The sequence below is a fragment of the Rhineura floridana genome, chromosome 4 (genome assembly GCF_030035675.1).
Source record: "Rhineura floridana isolate rRhiFlo1 chromosome 4, rRhiFlo1.hap2, whole genome shotgun sequence".
Classification (NCBI taxonomy): Eukaryota; Metazoa; Chordata; class Lepidosauria; order Squamata; family Rhineuridae; genus Rhineura; species Rhineura floridana.
The window spans coordinates 206,051,705-206,079,321 of NC_084483.1; the positions used below are offsets into that span (position 1 = coordinate 206,051,705).

A 27,617-nucleotide genomic window follows, 5' to 3' on the forward strand; every position below is an offset into this window, starting at 1 on the left:
ACCGCACCCAGCCTGCAGACGTCCACTTGCTTCAGCAGCTGCTTCTCTTTAACCTTCGGGCCGTAAATATTCCAAGAGGAGTTTTAAGAAGGAAGGAAGGACAGAGGAGAAGGAGCTCCTGGAACTACTGTACAAAACCCAAGCCCAAGTAACCGATATCAAGCACTGGGAAGAATTAAAACAAAGAAGGAGCAAAGGAAAAAGGACTGAATGATAAGCAACTACAGATTCCTCAAGCATGCAACACGCACCCAGCGGAGGCAAAGGAATGGGAGGACCATCATGCTACCCAGGAGCGGTTTGCTACAGAACAGGCTCAGAAGCGTGGCCAGACAGCCATTGTTGAATTCCTAGCTAAAACCTCTCTGGTGGATTCCTGAGGATTAACAGAGAGTCTTGCAAAATTAACCAGGGTGGGGACCCGCAGGCCCAATCGTAATCCATCAGACCTTGTGATTTGGACCTCCGGACTCCCTCCAGGCCATGCCTGGTGCCAGCCCTGATCGCGTTCGGCTGGTTGGAATGGGTCCTTGGACTATGATAATGCCCTGCTGCTTTCCTGGATGGGGGTGGAGCGGAGGGGGTAGAAGCCTCCCTCGGGGTAGTTCCACCGCCCTCAGAAGCTCCGGGGTCGATGGCCTGGGAGAGGACACTTTCTGTAGCAGCCCCTAAAGCTGTGACATTCCCTCCTCATGGAGGCGCGCCTGGCACCTTCACTATACAGTTTTCAGCAAATGCTGACGATGCACCTCTTTATCCTGGCCTTTGACATCTGAGATGTGTAAGTTTAGGACAACAGCCACACACACACGTTTGTAATTGTAATTTGTTTTCAACTGATTTTAATGTTGCATTATTCCAACCTGTTCTGGGACCTTAGGGAGAAGGGCAGGTTGGTTGGTTATTTATTTATTTGCAGAGCTGGAATATAGCCTACTGTACCAAGTTAAGAGATCCATCTCATGTTCCACCCACTCTTTGCCTCTGACACACACACACACACAAAGAGAGGAAGGATACCCATGAGGAAATGCAGCCTTTGTGCTGGTAAAGGATTCCCATCCCAGCCTTAGATGTAAGAGGCCTGCCCATACAACACAGACACCACCAACTCCCACACGAAATGCTGGTGCCAGCTCTCTGCCAGCATCTACTTGGGCAACATTATTGCAGGACCATCCGCTGCGTATCAAGGGCTCGTTCACCTCTACAGTCTCCAGAGCCATCTATAATCTTCAATGGTTTACATTGGGCAACCAATGGTTTAGACCAGGTGTGGGGAACCTGTGGCCTTCCTGATGCTGCCGAACTACAACTCCCATCAGCCCCAGCAAGCACGGCCAATGGCAAGGGGCGATGGGAGCTGTGGTTTAGCAACCTCTGGAGGGCCAAAGGTTCTCTACAGCTGGCTTAGAAAACATTGGGGGAAAGTGGAAACCCCTCTTGTAGGTTCCACAGTGCAATCAACTCTAGCGCCAATTCAGAGCTTGGAAAAGTTACTTTTTTGAACTACAACTCCCATCAGCCCAATCCAGTGGTCATGCTGGCTGGGGCTGATGGGAGTTGTAGTTCAAAAAAGTAACTTTTCCAAGCTCTGCGCCATCCACACATTCAATTCATCAAGCCCTTTGGCACCTCACGTACCTTTCCATGACAGCCAAACATTCCTTTCGCCAGGTGAACCGACTGCCCCGCCGTAAGCGGAAGGTTCCAGAGGTAGCTGTGACGGGGGGAGGCGTCTGCCTCCATTCGGGTTCTTCTACTGGGATCGGGGCCGGTCGCATGCTTAACGTAGCCCCTGAAAAAGCAAAGGGGAAGACAAAAAGTGTTTCCTAGTGGACTGAAAGCCCCACTCTGCTCCTCTTTGCAAACATGCTGGCGCCAAAGACATGGGTCCTCATGGGAAAAGGCTTTTCGTTGCACCTAGAATTACGACTGACACAACAGGCCCCAAAGGCAAACAAGTTCCCTTGCGCACAGGAGAGGAGATGCGGGCGCAGATGCCAAGGCAACCAGCTCAAAGAGGAGAGAAACATCTCTTCAAATCCTACGCAAGTCAGGCAGCCGCTATCCAACTACTTCCAAATTCTAATTCGTACACACGAGACACTTTCCACAGTACAAAATTCCTTAACGGGAGCCGGTACCCTGCAGGAATTTGGTGCAACGTGTTATGCGCGCATCACAAGGTGCATAATATCTAACTCACGAATTGCCCTTTGACATGGCCAGCAAGGGTGGGATGGGGGGGTGGGAGGAGCCCTTAGCTCTCTGGGCTGTCACTGCGTTGGCAGGAGAAGGCATCCTCCTTTAGGAAGCTGCCTTAAAGCGAGTCAGGCCAGTGCTACCAGCGAGGCAATTAGGACACTGGTCCTTTTGTGTCACGGGCTGCGCTAGTTTCCAGATGTCCTTGTTACATAGAACACAGGGATTTGCCTTATACGCAGGGAGACCAGTGGTCCATCTAGCTCAGTACTGACCACACTGACCGGCAGCCACAGTCCAGTGTTTCTGGCAGAGGTCTTTTCCCTCTTCTACTGGCGATGCCAGTAATTGAACCTGGAAAACTTCTCTGCCACTGGGCTACAGAGAGACAGAAGCTGGGAATATGGGTGGACGGGGTACTCCTCTGAGCAAATAATCCACAAGCCCAACAGCACCAAATTCTTGCTTACACAGTACTTCCAATACAATAGAGGTCACACCACGCTACTAAAGAGAAATGCCCCCAACTAATCCGGCAACGGTATTTCCTTTAAACATATTAATCCCTGTTAATGTAAATGCTGTTAAAAGTTGCAGGTGGACTGACTGCCATGCTATAAGAGGCAGTTCCCCCTTTCTCACGCACAGTGGGGAGAGGGCTTCTCTCTAAGACAGACATCAACACGGTTCATCTAAAAGCAAAGGACATTTGCTTTTTCTGATTCAAAAGAACTGTTTTGCTCAAGTGAAGATGCATGCAAATTTAATCAAATTAGCACTCTTACAGTTTACAACACTAATCTCTCTGACTATGCACAAACCATGCATATATCCCCCATCTCTCTCTCTCTCTCTCTCTCTCTCTCTCTCTCTCTCTCTCTCTCTCTCGTTCAATTGTTGTCTACCACTGTGACTTTTCCACCCCACTTCCCATCATCAGATCCACAAAGTCACTCAGTTTAGTCCGCAGACAGTGTGTTGTTATTATTTATTACCATTAATTGCTTCAGAGCAGCCAAAAGGCTTACAAACGTTCCAAATCTCCTCTGCAGCTAAGCCAATGGTCTAATTTCAGCAAAACGAAAAAGCCAGGATGCCTCCAACCAATAGCAACAAAGGTTTCAAAGATCACAATCTACGTTTACCTCTGGCTCTTTTATCTTTTATTGAGCTTCTTATTTTCCGGGGGGTGGGGGGGAGCGATGCCGCAGAATGTCAAACCAACAAGACCCAGAGAACATGCTTTCCATGTCCAAATCAGAGCACTGCACACGCGGACCGGCCAACTGACCCAGCATAACACAGGAACATGGGAACCTGCCTTGTCAAGGCACTGAGCGGTCTCTCCGGCTCAGAATTTCATCTGCTCAGATTGGCAGCGGCTCTCCGGAGGGTGAGAACATAAGAACATAAGAACATAAGAAGAGCCTGCTGGATCAGGCCAGTGGCCCATCTAGTCCAGCATCCTGTTCTCACAGTGGCCAACCAGGTGCCTGGGGGAAGCCCGCAAGTAGGACCCGAGTGCAAGAACACTCTCCCCTCCTGAGGCTTCTGGCAACTGGTTTTCAGAAGCATGCTGCCTCTGACTAGGGTGGCAGAGCACAGCCATCATGGCTAGCAGCCATTGATAGCCCTGTCCTCCATGAATTTGTCTAATCTTATTTTAAGAACACAAGAAGAGCCTGCTGGATCAGGCCAGTGGCCCATCTAGTCCAGCATCCTGTTCTCACAGTGGCCAACTAGGTGCCTGGGGGAAGCCCGCAAGCAGGACCCGAGTGCAAGAACACTCTCCCCTCCTGAGGCTTCCGGCAACTGGTTTTCAGAAGCATGCTGCCTCTGACTAGGGTGGCACAGCACAGCCATCATGGCTAGTAGCCATTGATAGCCCTGTCCTCCATGAATTTGTCTAATCTTCTTTTAAAGCCATCCAAGCTGGTGGCCATTACTGCATCTTGTGGGAGCAAATTCCATAGTTTAACTATGCGCTGAGTAAAGAAGTACTTCCTTTTGTCTGTCCTGAATCTTCCAACATTCAGCTTCTTTGAATGTCCACGAGTTCTAGTATTATGAGAGAGGGAGAAGAACTTTTCTCTATCCACTTTCTCAATGCCATGCATAATTTTATACACTTCTATCATGTCTCCTCTGACCCGCCTTTTCTCTAAACTAAAAAGCCCCAAATGCTGCAACCTTTCCTCGTAAGGGAGTCGCTCCATCCCCTTGATCATTCTGGTTGCCCTCTTCTGAACCTTTTCCAACTCTAGAATATCCTTTTTGAGATGAGGCGACCAGAACTGTACACAGTATTCGAAATGCGGCCGCACCATAGATTTATACAACGGCATTATATCGGCTGTTTTATTTTCAATAGCTTTCCTAATTATCGCTAGCATGGAATTTGCCTTTTTCACAGCTGCCGCACACTGGGTCGACATTTTCATCGTGCTGTCCACTACAACCCCGAGGTCTCTCTCCTGGTCGGTCACCGCCAGTTCAGACCCCATGAGCGTATATGTGAAATTCAGATTTTTTGCTCCAATATGCATAATTTTACACTTGTTTATATTGAATTGCATTTGCCATTTTTCCGCCCATTCACTCACTTTGCAGAGGTCTTTTTGGAGCTCTTCGCAATCCCTTTTTGTTTTAACAACCCTGAACAATTTAGTGTCGTCAGCAAACTTGGCCACTTCACTGCTCACTCCTAATTCTAGGTCATTAATGAACAAGTTGAAAAGTACAGGTCCCAATACCGATCCTTGAGGGACTCCACTTTCTACAGCCCTCCATTGGGAGAACTGTCCATTTATTCCTACTCTCTGCTTTCTGCTTCTTAACCAATTCCTTATCCACAAGAGGACCTCTCCTCTTATTCCATGACTGCTAAGCTTCCTCAGAAGCCTTTGGTGAGGTACCTTGTCAAACGCTTTTTGAAAGTCTAAGTACACTATGTCCACTGGATCACCTCTATCTATATGCTTGTTGACACTCTCAAAGAATTCTAATAGGTTACTGAGACAGGACTTTCCCTTGCAGAAGCCATGCTGGCTCTGCTTCAGCAAGGCTTGTTCTTCTATGTGCTTAGTTAATCTAGCTTTTATCATACTTTCTACCAGTTTTCCAGGGACAGAAGTTAAGCTAACTGGCCTGTAATTTCCGGGATCCCCTCTGGATCCCTTTTTGAAGATTGGCGTTACATTTGCCACTTTCCAGTCCTCAGGCACGGAGGAGGACCCGAGGGACAAGTTACATATTTTAGTTAGCAGATCAGCAATTTCACATTTGAGTTCTTTGAGAACTCTCGGGTGGATGCCATCCGGGCCCGGTGATTTGTCAGTTTTTATAGTGTCCATTAAGCCTAGAACTTCCTCTCTCGTTACCACTATTTGTCTCAGTTCCTCAGAATCCCTTCCTGCAAATGTTAGTTCAGGTTCAGGGATCTGCCCTATATCTTCCACTGTGAAGACAGATGCAAAGAATTCATTTAGCTTCTCTGCAATCTCCTGATCGTTCTTTAGTACACCTTTGACTCCCTTATCATCCAAGGGTCCAATTGTCTCCCTAGATGGTCTCCTGCTTTGAATGTATTTATAGAATTTTTTGTTGTTGGTTTTTATGTTCTTAGCAATGTGCTCCTCAAATTCTTTTTTAGCATCCCTTATTGTCTTCTTGCATTTCTTTTGCCAGAGTTTGTGTTCTTTTTTATTTTCTTCATTCGGACAAGACTTCCATTTTCTGAAGGAAGACTTTTTGCCTCTAAGAGCTTCCTTGACTTTGCTCATTAACCATGCTGGCATCTTCTTGGCCCTGGTGGTACCTTTTCTGATCTGCGGTATGCACTCCAGTTGAGCTTCTAATATAGTGTTTTTAAAGCCATCCAAGCTGGTGGCCATTACTGCATCTTGTGGGAGCAAATTCCATAGTTTCACTATGCGCTGAGTAAAGAAGTACTTCCTTTTGTCTGTCCTGAATCTTCCAACATTCAGCTTCTTTGAATGTCCACGAGTTCTAGTATTATGAGAGAGGGAGAAGAACATTTCTCTATCCACTTTCTCAATGCCATGCATAATTTTATACACTTCTATCATGTCTCCTCTGACCCGCCTTTTCTCTAAACTAAAAAGCCCCAAATGCTGCAACCTTTCCTCGTAAGGGAGTCGCTCCATCCCCTTGATCATTCTGGTTGCCCTCTTCTGAACCTTTTCCAACTCTAGAATAGCCTTTTTGAGATGAGGCGACCAGAACTGTACACAGTATTCCAAATGCGGCCGCACTATAGATTTATACAACGGCATGATGATATCGGCTGTTTTATTTTCAATACCTTTCCTAATTATCGCTAGCATGGAATTTGCCTTTTTCACAGCTGCCGCACACTGGGTCGACATTTTCATCATGCTGTCCACTACGACCCCGAGGTCTCTCTCCTGGTTGGTCACCGCCAGTTCAGACCCCATGAGCGTATATGTGAAATTCAGATTTTTTGCTCCAATATGCATAATTTTACACTTGTTTATATTGAATTGCATTTGCCATTTTTCCGCCCATTCACTCACTTTGCAGAGGTCTTTTTGGAGCTCTTCGCAATCCCTTTTTGTTTTAACAACCCTGAACAATTTAGTGTCGTCAGCAAACTTGGCCACTTCACTGCTCACTCCTAATTCTAGGTCATTAATGAACAAGTTGAAAAGTACAGGTCCCAATACCGATCCTTGAGGGACTCCACTTTCTACAGCCCTCCATTGGGAGAACTGTCCGTTTATTCCTACTCTCTGCTTTCTGCTTCTTAACCAATTCCTTATCCACAAGAGGACCTCTCCTCTTATTCCATGACTGCTAAGCTTCCTCAGAAGCCTTTGGTGAGGTACCTTGTCAAACGCTTTTTGAAAGTCTAAGTACACTATGTCCACTGGATCACCTCTATCTATATGCTTGTTGACACTCTCAAAGAATTCTAATAGGTTACTGAGACAGGACTTTCCCTTGCAGAAGCCATGCTGGCTCTGCTTCAGCAAGGCTTGTTCTTCTATGTGCTTAGTTAATCTAGCTTTTATCATACTTTCTACCAGTTTTCCAGGGACAGAAGTTAAGCTAACTGGCCTGTAATTTCTGGGATCCCCTCTGGATCCCTTTTTGAAGATTGGCGTTACATTTGCCACTTTCCAGTCCTCAGGCACGGAGGAGGACCCAAGGGACAAGTTACATATTTTAGTTAGCAGATCAGCAATTTCACATTTGAGTTCTTTGAGAACTCTCGGGTGGATGCCATCTGGGCCCGGTGATTTGTCAGTTTTTATATTGTCCATTAAGCTTAGAACTTCCTCTCTCGTTACCACTATTTGTCTCAGTTCCTCAGAATCCCTTCCTGCAAATGTTAGTTCAGGTTCAGGGATCTGCCCTATATCTTCCACTGTGAAGACAGATGCAAATAATTCATTTAGCTTCTCTGCAATCTCCTTATCGTTCTTTAGTACACCTTGGACTCCCTTATCATCCAAGGGTCCAATTGTCTCCCTAGATGGTCTCCTGCTTTGAATGTATTTATAGAATTTTTTGTTGTTGGTTTTTATGTTCTTAGCAATGTGCTCCTCAAATTCTTTTTTAGCATCCCTTATTGTCTTCTTGCATTTCTTTTGCCAGAGTTTGTGTTCTTTTTTATTTTCTTCATTCGGACAAGACTTCCATTTTCTGAAGGAAGACTTTTTGCCTCTAAGAGCTTCCTTGACTTTGCTCATTAACCATGCTGGCATCTTCTTGGCCCTGGTGGTACCTTTTCTGATCTGCGGTATGCACTCCAGTTGAGCTTCTAATATAGTGTTTTTAAAGCCATCCAAGCTGGTGGCCATTACTGCATCTTGTGGGAGCAAATTCCATAGTTTCACTATGTGCTGAGTAAAGAAGTACTTCCTTTTGTCTGTCCTGAATCTTCCAACATTCAGCTTCTTTGAATGTCCACGAGTTCTAGTATTATGAGAGAGGGAGAAGAACTTTTCTCTATCCACTTTCTCAATGCCATGCATAATTTTATACACTTCTATCATGTCTCCTCTGACCCGCCTTTTCTCTAAACTAAAAAGCCCCAAATGCTGCAACCTTTCCTCGTAAGGGAGTCGCTCCATCCCCTTGATCATTCTGGTTGCCCTCTTCTGAACCTTTTCCAACTCTAGAATAGCCTTTTTGAGATGAGGCGACCAGAACTGTACACAGTATTCCAAATGCGGCCGCACCATAGATTTATACAACGGCATGATGATATCGGCTGTTTTATTTTCAATACCTTTCCTAATTATCGCTAGCATGGAATTTGCCTTTTTCACAGCTGCTGCACACTGGGTCGACATTTTCATCGTGCTGTCCACTACAACCCCGAGGTCTCTCTCCTGGTTGGTCACCGCCAGTTCAGACCCCATGAGCGTATATGTGAAATTCAGATTTTTTGCTCCAATATGCATAATTTTACACTTGTTTATATTGAATTGCATTTGCCATTTTTCCGCCCATTCACTCACTTTGCAGAGGTCTTTTTGGAGCTCTTCGCAATCCCTTTTTGTTTTAACAACCCTGAACAATTTAGTGTCGTCAGCAAACTTGGCCACTTCACTGCTCACTCCTAATTCTAGGTCATTAATGAACAAGTTGAAAAGTACAGGTCCCAATACCGATCCTTGAGGGACTCCACTTTCTACAGCCCTCCATTGGGAGAACTGTCCGTTTATTCCTACTCTCTGCTTTCTGCTTCTTAACCAATTTCTTATCCACAAGAGGACCTCTCCTCTTATTCCATGACTGCTAAGCTTCCTCAGAAGCCTTTGGTGAGGTACCTTCTCAAACGCTTTTTGAAAGTCTAAGTACACTATGTCCACTGGATCACCTCTGTCTATATGCTTGTTGACACTCTCAAAGAATTCTAATAGGTTACTGAGACAGGACTTTCCCTTGCAGAAGCCATGCTGGCTCTGCTTCAGCAAGGCTTGTTCTTCTATGTGCTTAGTTAATCTAGCTTTAATCATACTTTCTACCAGTTTTCCAGGGACAGAAGTTAAGCTAACTGGCCTGTAATTTCCGGGATCCCCTCTGGATCCCTTTTTGAAGATTGGCGTTACATTTGCCACTTTCCAGTCCTCAGGCACGGAGGAGGACCCGAGGGACAAGTTACATATTTTAGTTAGATCAGCAATTTCACCTTTGAGTTCTTTGAGAACTCACGGGTGGATGCCATCCGGGCCCAGTGATTTCTCAGTTTTTATATTGTCCATTAAGCTTAGAACTTCCTCTCTCGTTACCACTATTTGTCTCAGTTCCTCAGAATCCCTTCCTGCAAATGTTAGTTCAGGTTCAGGTTCACACAGGGAGTCTTTCCCTGACCTTCCCGGAGAGGCCGGGGATTGAACCCAGGACCTTCTGCATGCAAAGATGGTGCTCTGCCACTGAGCTACGGTCCTTCTCCTAAACATGTAGGAAATTGCCTTGCACCAAGTCAGATGTCTAGCCCAGCACTGCCTACTCTATTGCTCCTCAACCTTGGGTCCCCAGAGTTTGTTGGACTACAGCTCCCATCAGCCCCAGCCAGCGTAGCCAGTGGCCAAGGACGATAGGAGTTGGAGTCCAACAACATCTGGGCACCCAAGCTTGAAGCGCAGTGGTCTACACTGAGTGGCAGCAGCACCCCAGGATCTCAGACTGGGACAGTCCCAGCCCTACCTAGAGAAGCTTGGAACTGAACCGGGTACCTTCTGCCTGCAAAGCAGAATGCTCTGCCTCTTCTCCCTTCTCCCAGAGCATAAAGCATCACTTGATATCATAATTGCATGGGTGGGTGTTGCAGATACTAAGTACCCTGAACTGTCCAGAGGTACCTTCACAGTTATTAATTCTTTGAAAGAAACTATGTGCAAACCACACGCACCACAGTCAGGAAAGCATCTGTGAGGCAACGGGGCTGGTTTTTGGAAGCTCCAAGCCGCTCCCTGCTCCTCCCCTCCCTGGGCAGTCCTCTCAAGGGATCCTTCACACTCAGCTGCAAAGCAGATGGTGGGGGCAAGAAGAAAATGAATTTCTGCACAGCTTTAACGTCCAGATGCAAAGCAGTTCCATAAGATGAGCGTCACAGAGATGGTTCTTGGTTAAAAGGAGGACTAAAATAAAATAAAATAAAAATCTATATATTGTTTTCTTCTGGTGTTTGACTGCTTTCATGCAAATCGCTTATCGACAGGTCTGCTTTCAGAACATGGAAGATACTTTCCTCCACCCCCTCCCCCTCCAAGCACCAGCACAGGCCCACACAAACGAGGAGTGTGGCCAAGAGGAGAGATCGCTTGGCTACATCCCTTATCTGGCCCTCGGGACTCTCTCTTCAGGCCACGCACCCTCTTTCCCCAGGCCGTCACCCTTCACGGCCCTTGTTTTTGCCCGGCTGGCCTGCGGTCTTGAACTCTGAACATGCTTCTTCCTCGTCCGGACAGAGACGAGGTGTGTGTTAAGCATGCGCAGAAACTGGCCTTGTACGCAAAGGTAAAATGTACATTTGCTGCTCCATCCACTTTTCCTTCTGGCCTCACTCACCGCTGGCATGTGGCCCCCAGAAGGTTGCCCAGAAAGGAACATGGCCATCGGGGTGGAAAAAAGTTTCCTCCCCCAATGCCAGTGCAAATCTCACTTGGCTCCAACCACTGGATGACTCTTCTTATATAGTATCTCCAAAATGAGGGGAGTGTCGTTCTGCATTCCCGCACGCACACACACACACCCAGGCAGCACCGTCTCTAACCCACAATCATAGGAAAAGGCAAAGCATGGGGGGTGTTACATTTAGAAATAAGACAAATTTCAAAGGAACGGGTAGAATTTATAAAACAATTCACGGTGTGGGGGGAGAGAGGAGGCAGAGAGACTTTTCTCCCACTCTCATATTACTAGGGCAGAGCAGCCAATGGGGTGCCCTCCAGATTTTGTAGACTACAGTATTGCAGTGGCAAATTCAGAAGTGCAGGGACTTTTTATGATAGTCGCACCTGGCCCCCTCACAGCCAAGCTCCCTTTTCTGCTTCCTCTCATGTCCTTTGCTCTCGGTGTCGTCTCTGAGTCCACACTCCACTACAACAGACATCCCTAGCAGCCAGTCAGCATGAAAGAGGAGGCTGTGTGTTAGCTACTGAGAAGAGTCTTCTCGGTGGCTGACTCACCTCCTTTTACTCTTTTTGGCTCCAATTAGCATGAAAAGACAAGGGCTGTTCTTGGTGGCCAACACACCCTTTTCATGCTGATTGGCTCATACATAGGGATCTGGCTAGGAACCTGCTCCCCCCAAAAGTAAGGAATTCATGACCCACCCTCCTGTGACCTCAGATGACAACACCCCTGATGAACTAGTTTCTATTATCTCTGACCATTGGCCTGCTGTCTGGGTCTGAATGGGAGTTGTAGTCCATGATATCTGGAGGGCACCACACTGGCTGTTTTTGTACTAGAACTTCAGGTCACACAATAAAATTGGGAATGGAAAAATTGTTGTTGTTGTTATTATGTGCCTCCAAGTTGACTGTGACTTATGGCGACCCTATGAATCAGCCACCTCCAAGAGCATTTGTCATGAACCACCCTGTTCAGATCTTGTAAGTTCATGTCTGTGGCTTCCTTTATGGAATCAATCCATCTCTTGTTTGGCCTTCCTCTTTTTCTACTCCCTTCTGTTTTTCCAAGCATTAGATGGAAAAATTAAAATATCCTGCTATTCTGTTCAAATGTCAAATCAAGTGCTACGTGCAGAGTTGGGTATTCTAAGCATCTTGGCTTTCATACAGTAGGGCCCCGCATTACGGCGTTCCGCTTTAAGGCGTTCCACTCATGCGGCGCCTTTCATTTTCAATCTTAAAGGGTTTTTTCCCCCTTTTGTGACATTTTGTGCCGTTTTCGCGTCGTTTTCGTGCGATGCGGCCCATTAAAGTCAATGGGGTTCCGCTTTACGGCGTTTTCCGCTTCAAGGCGTTCCGCTGATGCAGTGCCTTTCATTTTCAATTTTAAAGGTTTTTTTTCCCCTTTTGTGACGTTTTGTGCCGTTTTCGTGTCATTTTCGCGCAACGTGGCCCATTAAAGTCAGTGGGGTTCTGCTTTACGGCGGGGGTCCGGAACGGAACCCGACGTATAAGCGGGGCCCTACTGTATTTCTAAATTAAACGTTTCCAGCCCTCGTGGGTGCAAAGAGAGGTCTGTGGGAGGCAAGCGGATGGTGTTTAAGGTCCCAGATACCACTCCCGCCCCAGGCCCTTGAGCAACAGCAGGCTGCAATCCTAAAACCACTTACTGGAGTGACAATCTCACTGAGATCAGTGGCACTTCATTGGGTGTATGCATTCTCGGCATCATGCTGTAAATTGCAAACAGCAATCACATGCAAAACATATGGAGGTTGAGCCCACGTGGGGTAATGCAGTTGGAGTGTCAGCCTAGAAACTGGAAGACCAGGGTTCAAATCCCCACTCAGCCATGAAGCTCACTGAGTGACCTTGTCTCCCAGCCTAGCCTACTTCACAGGGTTGTTGTGAGGATAAAATGGGGAGGCGAGAGAACCAAGGATGTCACCATGAGGTCCTTGGAGGAAAGGTGGGATGTAATAATAAATAAATAAACAACCTCCTTTTGAGCTGGGTTAGGGTTGCTTTGTCACAGCAGGCATGTTAATCTTCTTTCCAGCCATGGAAATAACAGACCACACACAATGGAGTGCAAGCCTTGCTGCAACTTCATTTTTGTGTTGAGGGGCGCATAAGAATATAACAGCCTGCAAGATCAGGCCACCAAACCATCTAGTCCAGCATCCTGTTCTCACAGTGGCCAACCAGATGCCACTGTAAGACCTTAGCTCATTGGTAGAGCATTTGGTTTGCATGCGGCAAATCCCTGGTTTGAGTCCCAGCCCCACCAGGTAGGACCAAGAAATACTCCCTGCCTGAAATTCCAGAGAGCCACTGCCAGCCAGTGCCAACAATACTGAGGTGGGTGGGCCAATGGTCCGACTCCAGCTCGCTGTTGTTGTTATGTGCTTCCAAGTCGACTATGGCTTATGGCAACCCTATGAATCAGCAACCTCCAACAGCATCTCTCATGAACCACCCTGTTCAGATCTTGTAAGTTCAGGTCTGTGGCTTCCTTCATGGAATCAATCCATCTCCTGTTTGGCCTTCCTCTTTTTCTACTTCCTTCTGTTTTTCCCAGCATTGTTGTATTTTCTAGTGAATCATGTCTTCTCATGATGTGTCCAAAGTATGATAGCCTCAGTTTCATCATTTCAGCTTCTAGTAATAGTTTTGGTTTAATTTGTTCTAACACTCAATTATTTGTTTTCTTCACGGTCCATGGTATCCGCCAAGCTCTCCTCCAACACCACATTTCAAATGAATTGATTTTTCTCTTATCTGCCTTTTTCACTGTCCAACTTTCACATCCATACATAGAGATCGGGAATACCATGGTCTGAATGATCCTGACTTTGGTGTTCAGGGATACATCTTTGCATTTGAGGACCTTTTCTAGTTCTCTCACAGCTGCCCTCCCCAGTCCTAGCCTCCTTCTGATTTCTTGACGATTGTCTAATTTTCAGAGTTCGAGGGGAGTTTGCCTGGAGGAGTTCCTGTCCTGGATCAAAACACAGCTTTAACATTCAGGCAAAAGCAGAACCTGGGAGTGAGTTCAACGAGAACACCCTGGCATTGCTATTAAAACAAACCAAAAAGCACAGATAGTTGGTGCCTTGCATCATAAGCCAAAGGCATCACGTCTCCAGGTTTGCCTGAATCTGTGACAGCCTGGAGAAAAACTGATGGAGAGGGCTGCTCGCTCATCTTCACACACTTGACTGGCTACCTGCTTGCCAAAGAGACTGATCAAAAGAGTCCTAATGTATTAATGTTGCTGATGTCAAAGCATGGGAGCTCTGAGACGGGTCAGGATGACCCAACAAGTGACCAATGCAGCAATGCTCAGGTCCAGGTCTAAAACCTGCCTTACTCAGAACACTGGCATATGCACTGCAGAACTTTTATGGGAAGGATCAGCCAGGTTCATGGAGGAGTAGTCTATGAGGACGTAAGAAGAGCCCTGCGGCTGGAACAGGCCAACGGCCATCTAGTGCAGCGTCCGGATCTCACAGCAGCCAACCAGATGCCTATGGGAAGGCTGCAAGCAGGACCTGAATGTGACAGCAATCTGTGATTCCCACAACTGGCATTCAGAGGCAGGACGTAGCCATGGTGGCTAGCAGCCATTGATAAAATTAATCTCCTTCAATTTGTCTAATCCTATCTATCTATCTATCTATCTATCTATCTATCTATCTATCTATCTATCTATCTATCTATCTATCTATCTATCTATCTATCTATCTATCTATCTATCTATCTATCTATCTATCTATCTATCTATCTAGGATGGATGGATGGATGGATGGATGGATGGATGGATGGATGGATGGATGGATGATCCTGCCCTTCCTCCCAATAGGAGCCCAGGGCGGCAAACAAAAGCACTAAAAACACTTTAAAACATCATAAAAACAGACTTTAAAATATATTAAAACAAAACATATCTAAAACCATTTTTAAAAAAGCTTTAAAAACATATTTTTTAAAAAAGAAAAGGTTTAAAAACATATTAAAAAGCAATTCCAACACAGACGTAGACTGGGATAAGGTTTTGAAGCCATCGCCTCTTGTGGGAGCGAATTCCATAGTTTCACTATGTGCTGCGTGAAAAAGTCTTTCTTTTGACTGTCCTGATTTTTCCAACATTCAGCTTCGCCAGATGAGCCTTAGCCATAGGCAAATGGAACTTCTATGTACAGAAGCTGTGTACCTCTGAACAACAGACGCTGAGAACGGATGCTCTTAATTCATATATACATTCACACAGAGAGACAGAGATCTGTAGATGTGCCTCATAAAAATAACATTGGGGTGATGTGAAAATCCTCTTTGAGAAAGCAGTCATTTCATAAAATCCACATCAATATATGAAACTGCCCTGTAGCAGGTAAGTCTGCTTTGTCCATGTCACCCAGCGTTATGTACTCTGAACAGCAGGGTCTCAGGTAGGGATGGGATCCTTCAGACGGTGCCAGTTCGAAAACAGGCCTGTATCAATTCGAGTTTGTTCTTTGTCCACTAGTCACTGCTTCTACTGATCTGGGTTTTACCCTCGCAAAAAATATGGATATTAATATTGACAATTAAGAACATGACCATAAGAAGAGCCTGCTGGATCAGGCCAGTGGCCCATCTAGTCCAGCATCCTGTTCTCACAGTGGCCAACCAGGTGCCTGGGGGAAGCCCGCAAGCAGGACCCGAGTGCAAGAACACTCTCCCCTCCTGAGGCTTCCGGCAACTGGTTTTCAGAAGCATGCTGCCTCTGACTAGGGTGGCACAGCACAGCCATCATGGCTAGTAGCCATTGATAGCCCTGTCCTCCATGAATTTGTCTAATCTTCTTTTAAAGCCGTCCAAGCTGGTGGCCATTACTGCATCTTGTGGGAGCAAATTCCATAGTTTAACTATGCGCTGAGTAAAAAAGTACTTCCTTTTGTCTGTCCTGAATCTTCCAACATTCAGCTTCTTTGAATGTCCACGAGTTCTAGTATTATGAGAGAGGGAAAAGAACTTTTCTCTATCCACTTTCTCAATGCCAAGCATAATTTTATACACTTCTATCATGTCTCCTCTGACCCGCCTTTTCTCTAAACTAAAAAGCCCCAAATGCTGCAACCTTTCCTCGTAAGGGAGTCGTTCCATCTCCTTGATCATTCTGGTTGCCCTCTTCTGAACCTTTTCCAGCTCTATAATATCCTTTTTGAGATGAGGCAACCAGAACTGTACACAGTATTCCAAATGCGGCCGCACCATAGATTTATACAACAGCATTATGATATTGGCTGTTTTATTTTCAGTCCCGTTCCTAATTATCCCTAGCATGGAATTTGCCTTTTTCACAGCTGCCGCACACTGGGTCGACATTTTCATCGTGCTGTCCACTACGACCCCGAGGTCTCTCTTCTGGTCGGTCACCGCCAGTTCAGACCCATGAGCGTATATGTGAAATTCAGATTTTTTGCTCCAATACGCATAATTTTACACTTGTTTATATTGAATTGCATTTGCCATTTTTCCGCCCGTTCACTCACTTTGCAGAGGTCTTTTTGGAGCTCTTCGCAATCCCTTTTTGTTTTAACAACCCTGAACAATTTAGTGTCGTCAGCAAACTTGGCCACTTCACTGCTCACTCCTAATTCTAGGTCATTAATGAACAAGTTGAAAAGTACAGGTCCCAATACCGATCCTTGAGGGACTCCACTTTCTACAGCTCTCCATTGGGAGAACTGTCCATTTATTCCTACTCTCTGCTTTCTGCTTCTTAACCAATTCCTTATCCACAAGAGGACCTCTCCTCTTATTCCATGACTGCTAAGCTTCCTCAGAAGCCTTTGGTGAGGTACCTTGTCAAACGCTTTTTGAAAGTCTAAGTACACTATGTCCACTGGATCACCTCTATCTATATGCTTGTTGACACTCTCAAAGAATTCTAATAGGTTACTGAGACAGGACTTTCCCTTGCAGAAGCCATGCTGGCTCTGCTTCAGCAAGGCTTGTTCTTCTATGTGCTTAGTTAATCTAGCTTTAATCATACTTTCTACCAGTTTTCCAGGGACAGAAGTTAAGCTAACTGGCCTGTAATTTCCGGGATCCCCTCTGGATCCCTTTTTGAAGATTGGTGTTACATTTGCCACTTTCCAGTCCTCAGGCACGGAGGAGGACCCGAGGGACAAGTTACATATTTTAGTTAGCAGATCAGCAATTTCACATTTGAGTTCTTTGAGAACTCTTGGGTGGATCCCATCCGGGCCTGGTGATTTGTCAGTTTTTATATTGTCCATTAAGCCTAGAACTTCCTCTCTCGTTACTACTATTTGTCCCAGTTCCTCAGAATCCCTTCCTGCAAATGTTAGTTTAGGTTCAGGGATCTGCCCTATATCTTTCCATTTGAAAGGAAACATCAATATTTTGAAAGGGAATATCAACAAAATTATCATTCTTAATACTGGTGTATTAGAGGCAGGTGATTTTTTTAAAAAAAAATCAATTTTGGAAAATAGTTGTGGAAAATGGCTACATAAAAATCCAATCCACAAAGAAAGAGAATACCTGGATTAATGGAAAATTTGGTACAGATCTGAAATGGGTGTAATTCTAGCACATCCCTGGTCTTAGACACAGAAAGTTTTTCCCGTTATCTGATACCTGATTCTTCCAACTGGAGATGGAAGGGACTAAACGGGACCTTCTGCATGCAAAGCGTTCCAGCATGAAGGCAGGCCTACCAGCGAGGCAATTAGGACACTGGTTCTTTTGTGTCATGGGCTGCGCTAGTTTCCAGATCTCCTTGTTACACAGTACACAGGAATCTGCCTTATACGCAGGAAGACTTGTACTCTTGAGGTTACACTTCACTCTCAAGTCATTTGGCAATTCTTAGGCTAATCCTCCAAGCAGAAAAGTACACCTATTCCTTTTGGTTACTTACAAGGCAACATAAAACGAGGAAAACTCCCCACAACGGATCCTTCCTGCCAAACCCAGAGCTGGAAGGCAGACAGGCAGGCATTTATAGGCAAGTTAAAGTTGCTTAAATGTTGCTGCTCAGTTTCTACAGGGAGATGTAATGCATCCTACTTTCCTACCAGAGGATTGCCAGAGATAGAGAACTACCTACCCCTGGATGGAAAACATCGATGGCATTAAAAAACAATAACAAGAGCTTCCCTTTGAGTTTTGGAGATTTGTGGACCAAAACTAAGGACAACTTAGGATAGGAGTGGTGAACCTTTGGCCCTCCAGATGTTGCTGTAACTACAAATCCCATCAGCCCCAGCAAGCATGGCAAATGACCAGGGATGATAGGAGTTGTTGTTCAGCAACTTCTGAAGGGCCAAAAGGCCCACCTCTGATTTAAGAGAAGGGTTTTTTTTGCCTAGGGCCTTAGCTAAGGTGGAGATCCCAGAAACCCACAGTGTAGTTGCTGAGGCTCAACTGAAAGTGACCCAATAACATTTTGCCCGGACCATTTCCCATCGCTTGCTACCCTTCATGAATCTGTGAGGCACACCCGATAGGTATCGCCCAAGAATTAGCCTTGAGCAATTACCAAGTAGCAAAAGCCCACTGCGTTTTCACCGTGGCTGCTTCAAGGGTGAAGACCTCCACATTCCCCTCACTCACACCCCTCACATGCTTGAGGGGGGACTGACCGGACTAGGCCTTTCTGGAAGAGATGCAGAACAGCTGCCCTCTGGATGAACCATTATCTCCTGACACATTCCCAGCTTTCACATTAAAAAAAAAAAAGGAGTTAAGTTTCTAGCATTTGTAGAATCTCAGACAGGAGGCTAAACGTACAGACCCTGTTCTCTTCCCCTCCCCCCCCCTTTTCCATCCTGTGAGGAACTAGACTGCTTCCTTCTTTCGGTGTTTTACTTGGAAAATTCCTGTGGACACACATGAGCCCACAGACCACGTTATCCCACAGAAAGGAGATGCATAATTGCTGCACACCCTTCCCATTACTGTTTCATCCTTTGGATGGACATGCACCCGCCATTGCTCAGGAAAGACAATGGGAACAGCCACAACAGCCCGCAAAAAACTGTGGGAGGTTTTTATTGGAGGGGAATACACTACCCCAGAGCAATACCTTGAATCACAGGGTGCTGAACATACTTTTATTTTATTATCTTATGTCTGCTATCTTGGGAATCCTTCTGGATTGAGACACCAGACAGAATTCAAATAAATAACAATTATTTAGGGACCATGGTTAACAGCTGTCACGGCATTTAAAGATCCCATTCTTTTAACCAGAGTGTTCCTCCAAGCAATACTCAAACAAAACAACAGCGCCACCTTCTGACGAGTGGAGGAGTCACCGCATAACGCTGTTCAATGCGCTTTAATATCATTCAGTTAATCCTGGAGCTCTGAGGATGGCTGTGTCTTAATGGGCTTCACAAGAAGGAACATTTAAGCCCCCTCCCAAACAAATCCTTGCCCCCCTAACCTCTCACCTCACAATCTCAGCTAGCCCTAGCCTGTTTGAAAGCATTGCCCCCATTTGCACCAGGGAAGGCGTAGATCCTTGCGCCGCCTGCTCCAACCTCCCCTCATCCACATTCCCAAGAATGGACTTTGACTGGGGGGGGGAGGGGAAGGGTCCATGCCAACCAAAGCACAGCAAAGCCAACAACACTCACAGCCGCCGGAGAAAAGGTTTGGTTCAGAGGGAACAGCTGGAGGGTTTCGGCTGGGGATTGTTTACCAGGGTTTGTCTTCTCAAGCTGGTACCATCGGTAGAAGGCCCGCTTCTTTTGTTCGCTAAGGTCCGATCCCTGCTGCAACAGCCAGTGGGAGATCCGGCTCTGACTGATACCTGCAGGCGAGACAAAGAGAGAGAGATGGGAGAGCAGGCGGCGGCCAGGGGTCTTACTTCCACTCACCTGGCCAGGGAGGGACGCTTCAGCTGTCTCCAAGTAGCCCAGACTGGGTGAAGCAGGTCTGGTCAGGATGATGCCTGGGATGGAACGTGAGCGCCCTCCAGATGCTAACTTTGGATAATGAAACATGCACCTGGGAATCTAGAAAGTCGCTATGATATGTTTTTTGCAGCACGCAATGAATAAATGAAATATCTATTGACGACAACAACAACATGCATGCGTGCGCACATGCGAGCTTAGAAGGGGTGTTCAAGTTCTCAGCAGATGTGGCTTCATTTAGAGGAAGAGCTGTGGCTCCATGGCAGAACATCTACTTTGCATGCAGAAGGTCCTGGTTCAATCCCTAGGATCTCCAGGTAGTACTAGGAATGTCCCCGACTAGAACCCTGGACAGCTTAAGAAGAGCCCTACTGGGTCAGACCAAAGGCTGCTCCAGCCAGCTTTCCGGTCTTACGTGGCCAATGTGATGCCTTTAAGTCAGGGTTGAGGAACTTTTTCCAGCCTGAGGGCCACACTATCTCATGGACAACCTTCTGGGAGCCACATGCCAATGGTGGCTGTGGCCAAACACGCACCCCTCCCCATCCAGACAAGCAAGAGGTACATTCCAACCAGGTAAAATCACTGATTTAGTCCACCTTGCTGTTTAGCCCGGTTTCAAGAGGGTATGGAGGGGGAGGAAATGTTCATTCGTTATACCATTTAACATTTTAATGGCTGCTCTGTGTGTTAGAATGAGACACGTTATACATATACAGGTGACTCAGAAATTCCATTAAATTGAATGGGGCTTGCATGAAGTGCATTTAGAATTGCATCCTTAAATACGCTCAATTTAACACAAAAAGAGTCCTGCTGGATCAGGCCAAGGGGACCTATCAAGTCCAGCGTCCTGTCTCTCACAGCAGCCAACCAGACACCCTAACAGGAAGCCCACAAGCAAGCCCCAAGTGCAACAGAGCTCTCCCAGCACGATTCCCAGGAACTGGTATTTGGAGGCATACTGAATACTCCCTCCTCTCCCTGTATTGCAGCCTGATGGGAATTACTGCAGTCAGGGCTTATGTGAGTGAGCCACATACCAGCCATGAATGGGGCCCAACCAAAAGGGCACAAGGCCAATGGCAGCTGGTGGCTTCATGCCAATGGGGCAATGGAATCCGCTCTAGGTTGTAGTCTGAACGTTCAAGGAACTGTCCAGGGTGCTTCAGCAGCCTGGACAGTTCCTTGAAAATTCAGAATAAAACCCGGAGCGGATCCCACTGCCCCACTGACATGGAGTCACCATCTGCCACTGTTTGTTGGAGTTCAAGGGAATTTAGCCCAAATCATCCAAAGGACACCAGGATGACAAAGACTGGCCTAGGCACTGAGCTACATGTACCAATGATGTGATCTGGTATCAGATAGCTTCCTTCATCCCCATGACCTTAAGATCTCCATTCTGTGTTAAATTTGCATTGCGCCATGGACATTTGTGTTAATTTGGTTTGCAACATGGCACCAAGGATACGAGGAAACCAGTGATAAGGGACATTTCCTTCCCCTAGGACACACAATCTGAGTGTCTTTGGGGTAGATTACGCACACCCTTGCAATATTTTTTTTTTAAAATCCACTCCTTTTTAAAAGGTACGTGCGATGTTCGCGTGTGTGGATTTCAGTTCTCAAGTTGAAGACACCTAATTTTCAGATGATATTCTTGTGATTAATTGCTCCAATCACTTGCAAAGATAGACAACGGCATTTGGACAGCATGCGAGCAGAATAGCGGCTTATAGGACATTATGAACACGTCCACCAGGAAATGGAATGACTCACTCGGCCATTCATTTTGTGCTGGTCAGAACAATCAGGGTACACACGCGCAATATCCAATAGGCAGTAAACAGCAGTCAGTCACTAATCAGTTCTCGATGGATCAGAAATGCAAACCAGGAGTGAAGTGAGATAAATTGCTATAGTTCACATGTAAAGAGGAGGGACATTTTTTCCCTAGATTCTGACCACGTAATGGGGGGTGGAATTTCAGGGAGAGGGTTTAAATATAGCATAATTATGGTGGTCAGGCTGGAAAGATACTTCACTATGTGTTTTCAAAATGAGGACAGTATCATCCGTTTAACACTCTCCTGTTCATCTTTGGCATCAGGATTGAAGTGGATAGGATGGCTGACTCAATGGTCCGGCTCGCACGTCATGCTCAGCCAAACCATGGCTCCTGGAGAGGAGACTACAGTTGCTTTGCTCCTCCTTGGCTGGTCTGCTCCTGTGCTGAGATTAGCCATGGTTTAGCATGTCATCCAAACCCAGGCTCATGGTTCAGTTCTCTCCACACACTGTAACCAAGGTTTGCCTTACGATTTAGGGCTTGTGGTTTGTCCAGGGGACCTAGCTGACAAGTCAAACCACGGCTTAGTTGAGGGCACCAGCAGAACTACTGGGGGGAGCAAAGTGGCCAAGATCTCTTCTCCACAAGCCCGCATTCGTGCTAAGCCCTGCCTCCACTTAGCATAACGTGTGAACCAGACCACTGGGAGGAAGAGAAGTGCTTGCGACGCTTTATAGGATTTCGTGTTTATTTTATAAGTCACACAGCTTTGGAGGCACTTTTTTTTTTTAAAGTATTTTAGACTACTTAAAACAACTTTAGTAGTATGATATTTGAAATTATTATTTAAAAAAAATCTTGTTTGGTTGCCAGGAGGTTGGTTTCCTCTGAAATATATCTTTTGCATGTGCAACACTTTTAATGCTGGTGAACTTAGGAGAACCTTCTCTCCAATTATACCCACACATGCACCCTCCCCCCGCCAGGGGCCTCTCCATCAGTTCCCAATACCTGTTATTCTCCAATCTCACCTCTAGAGGGAGCAAGTATCAAAGGAAGGGCCAAATTTGTACTGTTCCGCATAAGCTATTCTTAGCACTGGTTCACACTGTCATGTGTCTTATCTGTATGTTATTAATACCGTGCGCAGCCCTTCAGGGCCTTGTTTGTCTTACTACAGAAACCTTTCAAGACAGCTTCTAAAAATAAAAGATGAAGAGCTTCCGTATTTCTGCTCAGTGCTCATCAGTTGCTGCCTTTTGTAGGATTTCATGTAAAGTTTAGGTACTTCAATAACAATATTACTATTGTTATAACTAACTGCAGCAGCCGCTGTTTTCTGTCTTACTTTATCTATGGCATCCTTAGGCAGGGGGAAGAGGAGAGGTCTGCAGATCAGTTTTTCTTTTTCTGCTTTTTAACCCTTCTAGGAAAGCGGTCTATAAAAGCAGCAGGATTTCCTTGCCAAAAGGCTGCTTTGAAAGACAGTTCCATTGGCCAAGCAGGTGAATGTACCCAGGATGCCAGAATTCGCTGGCATGCCTGGTGCCACCACATGGCACTGTCAAGCAGCGGATGGGCCCTCAGTGTCTCAGCACAGCCCTATGCAGACACCAGCCCATTAAATCCCCCTCTTTATAACAACCCCTCCCCATGTTCTAAATGCAGTGTCATTTTAATTTCCTACAATTCAGTGGATGCAGAGGCACTCCCAGAATGATGCTACTTCTAGGGCATTACAGGAAGTTAAAATGAAGGTAAGAAGTTAGTGGATCAGGCCAGTGGCCCACCTAGTCCAGCATCCTGTTCTCACAGTGGCCAGCCAGTTGCCCTAACGGGAAGCCCACAAGCAGGATCTATACACAAGAGCACTCTCCCCTCCTGCAGTTTCCAGCAACTGGTATTCAGAAGCATACCGCCTTTGAACTGTGGAGGAAGGGCATAGTCATCATGGCTAGTAGCCATTGATAGTCTCATCCTCTTTTAAATCCATCCACATTGGTGGCCATCACAGCCTCTTTGGGGGGGGGGCGAATTCCATAGTTTAACTACGTGCTGTGTGAAGGAGGACTTTCTTTTGTCTGTCCTGACTCTTCTAACATTCAGCTCCATGGGATGTCCACGAGTTCTAGTGTTACGGGAGACGGAGAAAGACTTTTCTTGATCCACTTTCTCCATGCCGTGCATAATTTTATATACCTCTATCACGTCTCCTCTTACTCACCTTTTCTCTAAACTGAAAAGCCCCAAATGCTGCACCCTTTCCTACTAGAGGAGTTGCTCCATTCCCTTGATCATTCTGGTTGCCTGCCCTTTTCCGAACCTTTTTCAACTCTACAATATCCTTTTTGAGGTGAATCGACGAGAACCATACACAGTATTCCACATGAGTCCACACCATAGGTTTATATAATAGCATTATGATATCGGCGGTTTTAGTTTTGATACCTTTCCTAATGATCCCTGGCAAGAGATTTGCCTTTTTCACAGCTGCTGCACACTGCTGGCTGGCAGAATGCTTGGAATGCCATTGCTGATGCCTGCCCACAGCGCTGGCATTCATCCTGCCACCTGCCCACTTGCAATGGAGACTGTTGGCTCCAATGTAAGTAGGGCAGTGTAATCCGCTCTGGGTTTTAGGCTTAATTTTCAAGGAAAGTTTGAACTAAAACCCGGAGCAGATTCACTGCCCTACTGAATGGAACGTTAAAAGCTGCCCTATACTGAGTTTTATTTATTTATTTATTAGGCTTATATCCCGCCCGACTAGCGATAGCTCTCTGGGCGGTGAACAGCAGAAAAATACAATAAATACAATAAGAAAAACAATACAGTGAAAAATACAATTAAGTTATATTAAGTTAAAAAATACAGCTAAAATGCTTTGGGAAAGAGGAAGGTTTTAACTTGGCGCCGAAAAGATGACAATGTCGGCGCCAAGCGGACCTCCTCAGGGAGACTATTCCACAATTCATCCATCAATTGGTCCATCTAGTTCAGCATTGTCTGCACTGACTGGCAGTGCAGTGGCTCTCTAGGGTTTCAGGCAGGGGATCTTTCATAGCCCTACTTGGAGATGCCGGGAATTGAACCTGGGACCTTCTGCATGCAAGGCGGATGCTCTACCACTGTGCCGTGGCCCTTCACCAGTGCATGGAGCACCATTGCCTGGCTGTCCCCTGCTGTCATTGCCCTGGCCATCGCTGCTGGGTAAGATTTATTTATTTTTAAATATATTATTATTATTATTACAAAAAATATTTATACCCCGCCTTGAGGGCCTTTGGCCAAAAGGCGGCTTACACAGAAAAATAAACACAGGTATAAAAATACAATATAAAAATACAATAAAAATACAATAAAAGCAATACATAAGAACATAAGAAGAGCCTGCCGGATCAGGCCAGTGGCCCATCTAGTCCAGCATCCTGTTCTCACAGTGGCCAACCAGGTGCCTGGGGGAAGCCCGCAAGCAGGACCCGAGTGCAAGAACACTCTCCCCTCCTGAGGCTTCCGGCAACTGGTTTTCAGAAGCATGCTGCCTCTGACTAGGGTGGCACAGCACAGCCATCACGGCTAGGAGCCATTGATAGCCCTGTCCTCCATGAATTTGCCTAATCTTCTTTTAAAGCCATCCAAGCTGGTGGCCATTACTGCACCTTGTGGGAGCAAATTCCATAGTTTAACTATGCGCTGAGTAAAGAAGTCCTTCCTTTTGTCTGTCCTGAATCTTCCAACATTCAGCTTCTTTGAATGTCCACGAGTTCTAGTATTATGAGAGAGGGAGAAGAACTTTTCTCTATCCACTTTCTCAATGCCATGCATAATTTTATACACTTCTATCATGTCTCCTCTGACCCGCCTTTTCTCTAAACTAAAAAGCCCCAAATGCTGCAACCTTTCCTCGTAAGGGAGTCGCTCCATCCCCTTGATCATTCTGGTTGCCCTCTTCTGAACCTTTTCCAACTCTAGAATAGCCTTTTTGAGATGAGGCGACCAGAACTGTACACAGTATTCCAAATGCGGCCGCACCATAGATTTATACAACGGCATTATGATATCGGCTGTTTTATTTTCAATACCTTTCCTAATTATCGCTAGCATGGAATTTGCCTTTTTCACAGCTGCCGCACACTGGGTCGACATTTTCATCGTGCTGTCCACTACAACCCCGAGGTCTCGCTCCTGGTCGGTCACCGCCAGTTCAGACCCCATGAGCGTATATGTGAAATTAAGATTTTTTGCTCCAATATGCATAATTTTACACTTGTTGATACTGAATTGCATTTGCCATTTTTCCGCCCATTCACTCAGTTTGGAGAGGTCTTTTTGGAGCTCTTCGCAATCCCTTTTTGTTTTAACAACCCTGATCAATTTAGTGTTGTCAGCAAACTTGGCCACTTCACTGCTCACTCCAAATCTAGGTCATTAATGAACAAGTTGAAAAGTACAGGTCCCAATACTGATCCTTGAGGGACTCCACTTTCTACAGCCCTCCATTGGGAGAACTGTCCGTTTATTCCTACTCTCTGCTTTCTGCTTCTTAACCAATCCCTTATCCACAAGAGGACCTCTCCTCTTATTCCATGACTGCTAAGCTTCCTCAGAAGTCTTTGGTAAGGTCTTTGGTAAATACAATTTACAAAAATTAAATTAAATAACAAATAACATTATAATAACAAATAAAATTAAATAACAAATAACATTATCATTATATATATATACTGCTTAATATAATAAAAATAACTAAGAGGTTTACATGGCTAGGAGTGCCTTTTACCATCTTCAGCTGATAAGACAGCTGCAGCCATTTCTGGACCGGAATAGCCTGACCACTGTTGTCCATGCACTGGTAACCTCCAGGCTGGATTACTGTAATGCGCTCTATGTGGGGCTGCTCTTGAGGTTGGTCCAGAAGCTCTGAGACTGCTAACTGGGGCAGAGAATCGCAAACATGTCACCCTACTGCTGCAAGAATTGCACTGGCTACCTATTAGCTACTGGGCTAAGTTCAAGATTCTAGTTTTGGTGTACAAAGCCCTATACAGCTTGGGACCAAGATACCTGAAAGACCGTCTTATCCCTTATATACCTAGTCAATCATTACGCTCTGCAGGTGAGGGCCTCCTGCAGATACCATCTTATCAGGAGGTCCAATTTGCACAACATAGGAAACGGACCTTTAGTGTGGCGGCACCTACCCTGTGGAACTCCCTACCCTTAAATATTAGACAGGCGCCATCTCTGTTAACTTTTCGGCACCTCCTGAAGACCTTCCTCTCTCAAGAAGCCTTTTAAGTTGAGACCTTATCCCAGTCTGCGTCTGTGTTGGAACTGCTTTTTAATATGCTTTTAAACCTTTTTTTTTTTTTAAAAAAAGTATGTTCTTTAACCTTTTTTAAAAAAAGTCTTCAAAGCTTTTTAAAAAAATGTTTTTAAAGTTGTTTTGTTTTAATGTATTTTAATGTTTGTTTTTATGATTTTTAAAGTGTTTTGAGTGCTTTTGTTTGCCACCCTGGGCTCCTGCTGGGAGGAAGGGCAGGATATAAATCAAATAATAAATAAATAAATAATAAAAACACATATAAACAATAAAAATACAGCAATAACATTAAATAAAATTTTCCTTAGAAAAAAGGCAAAACCGTATGTCATTAATAAAACTGAGTAGTATACAAAATGGAAAATTAAAAATTAAGAGTCAGAGACCACGAACATTTGCGTAAACAGCTACATTTCTAAAAAGCGTTTAAAGGTCATTACCGTCTGCATCTCACAAATTATCCGAGGAAGGGCATTCCAGAGGGTGGATACTATTGCTGATCACTCCCATGTTCACCAAGGGACAATCCGATGGCCACAGAATGACCAGTAAGGTCTCCTCAGAAGATATGAAAGACCAGCTTGGTCTGCGACAGCGGAGGCAGTCTGTTAGGTATCCTGGCCTCAAGTTCTTTAGGGCTTTAAAGGTCAACAACAAAACCTCAAACTTGGCTCAGTAGCTAAAAGGCAGCTAGTTCAAATCTTTCAGCACTGGTGTAAAATGTG

General features: G+C 45.6%; 1 protein-coding gene across 15 annotated transcripts in view; it reads right to left on the reverse strand.

The window, feature by feature from the left end:
• The window catches only part of HMBOX1 (homeobox containing 1), a 165,671-nt gene that overhangs the window by 34,254 nt on the left and 103,800 nt on the right, over positions 1 to 27,617 (reverse strand). For all 15 annotated transcript variants that reach the window (XM_061625818.1, XM_061625826.1, XM_061625821.1 and 12 more), the window contains 2 exons: positions 19,561 to 19,671; positions 1,645 to 1,798 (listed from right to left, as the gene is read on the reverse strand). In XM_061625818.1, coding sequence (XP_061481802.1) covers positions 1,645 to 1,798; positions 19,561 to 19,671 — 265 coding nt within the window. The remainder of the gene's footprint in view (positions 1 to 1,644; positions 1,799 to 19,560; positions 19,672 to 27,617) is intronic.